Source organism: Telopea speciosissima, chromosome 5, assembly GCF_018873765.1.
Source record: "Telopea speciosissima isolate NSW1024214 ecotype Mountain lineage chromosome 5, Tspe_v1, whole genome shotgun sequence".
NCBI classification, from domain to species: Eukaryota; Viridiplantae; Streptophyta; class Magnoliopsida; order Proteales; family Proteaceae; genus Telopea; species Telopea speciosissima.
In genome coordinates, this window is record NC_057920.1 from 24,495,235 (window position 1) to 24,498,880 (window position 3,646).

The window sequence follows — 3,646 nt, forward strand, 5'->3', positions numbered from 1 at the left end:
ATGTGATGTACTATGGTTCAACTCGGTACCCATAGCTCGTTGTAAACTCTTCCAGAATCTAGAAGTTAATCTGGGATCCCTGTCAGACACAATGTTCACTGGTATTCCATGTAGCCTGATAATATTATCCACATAGAGTTTAGCTAATTGATCCATAGAATAGGTGATCTTCATTGGAATAAAATGGGCTGTTTTGGTCAATTTGTCTATAATTACCCAGATTGTATCCATTCCCTTCCTAGTGCGAGGAAGGCCAGTGACAAAGTCCATAGTTATGTTCTCCCATTTCCACTATGGAATAGCTAAAGGTTGCAGAAGTACCTGTGGTCGGTGTCTGACAGCCTTTACTTACTGATAAGTAGAGCATTTAGAAACATAGGTTGCCACATCTTGCTTCATCCCATGCCACCACAAGTACTGTTTCAAATCTCGGTACATTTTTGTACCACCTGGATGTACAGAGTAAGGAGATTGATGGGCTTCTTGCAAAATCAGACTCTTCAACTGATTATCAGCAGGTACACACAATCTGTCTCTGAACATTAGAACTCCATTAGCTGTCACTGTGAAATTAGTATCTTTCTGTGTTCCAGCCCGAATGCTACTTACAATGTGTTGGAACTCTTCATCAGAAGACTGGGCTGCAATGATCTGAGCCCTCAGTGATGGCTGCACCATCAATACTGAAATTAATCCTTCAGTCTCTCCTAATATGAGTTCCACATTCAATGCACTCAAGTCCTTCAGAATATCATCATTAATTATAATTCTGCCTATTGCCCAATCAGAAGACTTCCTGCCAAGTGCATCAGCCACAACATTGGCTTTCCCAGGATGGTACAGAATGTCAAACTCATAATCATTAATGAGTTTCAACCATCTTCTTTACCTCATATTTAACTCCTTCTGAATGAAGAAGTACTTCAAACTCTTGTGGTCTGTGAAGATCTCAATCTTCTCACCATACAGGTAATGCCTCCACATCTTCAATGCAAAGACAGCTGCTGCTAGTTCCAGGTCATGTGTAGGGTAGTTCTTCTCATGGTCCTGTAGCTATCTAGAACCATAGGCAATGATTTTTCCATTCTGCATTAACACACAGCCTAGACCTGTCTTGGAGGCATCAGTATACACAACCATCCCCTCAGTTCCTTCAGGAAGGACAAGAACTGGGGCTGTCACCAACTTCTCCTTCAATTCTTGAAAACTATTCTCACAGTCTTCATTCCAGTCAAACTTGGCACCCTTTTTGGTAAACTATGTCATGGGCATTGCTATCTTTGAAAAGTTCTCTATGAACCTCCTATAGTAACCAGCTAACCCAAGAAAACTTCTTATCTCAGTCATAGTCTTGGGACTCTCCCAATTCACTACAGCTTCAACCTTCCCAGGGTCTACTTCAATCCCTCTGGCTGAAATTACATGGCCTAAGAACCCAACTTGAGGTAACCAAAATTCACACTTGCTGAATTTTGCATAAATCTGCTTCTCTCTCAGTCTTTGTAGAATAAACCTCAAGTGTTGAGCATGCTCTTCTTCATTCTTGGAGTAAACCAAAATATCATCAATAAAGACTATCACAAATTTGTCCAGGACATCGTGGAAGACTCTGTTCATTAAGGCCATAAAAGCTGTTGGGGCATTAGGAAGGCCAAAAGACATTACTCGGAACTCGTAGTGTCCCTATCGAGTCCTGAAGGCCATCCTACTAACATCGGCTTCCTTAATTCGAAGCTGATGGTACCCAGATCTGAGATCAATCTTCGAAAAGACTTGGGCACCCTGAAGCTGATCAAAGAGATCATCAATCCTTGGCAAAGGATATTTATTCTTGATTTTCAGCTTATTCAGCTCTCTGTAATCAATGCACATCCACATTGAGCCATCTATCTTCTTCACAAACAAGACTGGAGCACCCCAAGGTGAGATACTCGGTCTTATAAATCCTTTCTTCAACAAGTCTTAAAGCTGAGTCTGTAATTCTTTCAATTCACTCGGCGCCATTCTGTAAGGTGCTTTAGATAGCGGTGCCGCTCCAGGTACTAGATCAATCACAAACTCATTCTCCCTTGGTGGAGGTGGACTTATCAAGGCATCAGGAAAAACATCAGGGAACTCCTCTACAATAGGAATCTCTGATATAGGCCTAACTTGTGTCCTAGTATCCTTAACAGACACAAGGTATCCTTGGCATCCGTTGTCTAACAACTTCTTCATCTTTAAGGCTGAAATCACCATCTTTTTGGGTTTCTTGTTCTTATCACCCACAAAGATGAATCCCTTCTCGCCTCTAGGCTGGAATACTATCTTTCTCTCTGCACATAGCACATTCGCCTTGTACGCTGCTAACCAATCTATCCCCAATATGACATCAAAGTCAGTCATATCGAGTTGGATCAGATGGGCATTCATGTCTCTGCCAGCAATTGTCACAGCACATGGCTCATACAATGAGTTCAAGTCTATCCTTGACCCAGTGGGTGTGCTAACTACTAGACCCTCTACCAAACACTTCGGTGACACACGAGTTCTCTTAACAAATGACGGAGACACAAAGGAATGCGTCGCTCCAGTATCAAATAAGGTGTATGCAGGAGTAGAGCAGATGAGAGTGGTACCAGTAACCACTGCTTGGTTAGCCTCAGCCTCACTTGCAGTTACAGAATACACTCGGCCCTGAGGCTTACTGGCTGGTTGCCGAGGGGGAAGAACAGGTTTCCTGTAGAAGCATGTCCTAGAAGTATGCCCCATCTGTCCACAGGTGTAGCACTTAAACTCTGCAATACTTGTTGGAGCTACTGCATCTATTGCCTTGGTGCTAGGATTAGCATATACCGGTCTGGACACTGATAACTCCGACTGACTCCTTTGTGGTAAAGCTGGAGCTGCACTAGATCCAGAAGATTTGGTAAACTTGCTGAATCCTCTATCGAAGACGGGTGCTGCTCTCTTGCTAGAGGTTTGACTGACATGATAAGCATCCCTCTGCTTATCCTCGATCTTCTTAACCATTTACACTGTCTCAGAATACCCACGATTCACTTTGGTGGACATAATAGAGGCAATCTGTGGCCTCAATCCATCATAAAACTTCTGAGATTTTGCCTCATCATTGTTTAAATGTGGGGGAGCAAAAAAAAATAGTTCTTCAAACTTCTGTTGATACTCTAACATAGATTTTGGTCCCTGTGTCAATTCAGCCAACTCAATCTCCTTCTTCTTCCTTACACTGGTGGGAAAGTAATTTGCAAAGAAAGCCTCTTTAAAAATTTCCCAGGTTATGACTAGGTGGGCAGCCTCTAAGATAGGCCTTGTAGTGTCTCACCAAGCCTCTGCCTCATACTAGAGCTTATAACCAACGTACACAAGCTTCTGCTCATCACTACATCCCAGAAACTTGAAGGCCTTTTCCATTTCCTTCACCCATTTAACGGGTGGCAATGTATCTCTATTGATTCCAGCAAAAGTGAGGGGCTGGATCTTCAAAAATCTTTCCATCAGATGACCCTCAGCATCATTATGTTGTGCAAGACGGGGAGGGACAGCAAGGGCTGCCTGGGGAATCTGTAGATTCCTTATGACTGCTTGGTACTGTTCACCTATAGTGCTCATCATTTGTTGTTGTTGTTGCCTTTCCATTATAGTA

General features: G+C 42.8%; 1 protein-coding gene across 1 annotated transcript; it reads right to left on the reverse strand.

The window, feature by feature from the left end:
• Window positions 1-1,962: 1,962 nt before the first annotated feature.
• Window positions 1,963-3,012, reverse strand: LOC122662895. The gene has a single exon (XM_043858600.1). It carries the CDS (start codon window positions 3,010-3,012, stop codon window positions 1,963-1,965), a length of 1,050 nt encoding a protein of 349 aa, XP_043714535.1.
• Between the last annotated feature and the right edge of the window lie 634 nt (window positions 3,013-3,646).

Excerpts from the sequence above, each read along its gene's own strand:
- LOC122662895 (XM_043858600.1), bottom strand. The coding sequence starts at position 3,012 with ATGGTTAAGAAGATCGAGGATAAGCAGAGGGATGCTTATCATGTCAGT.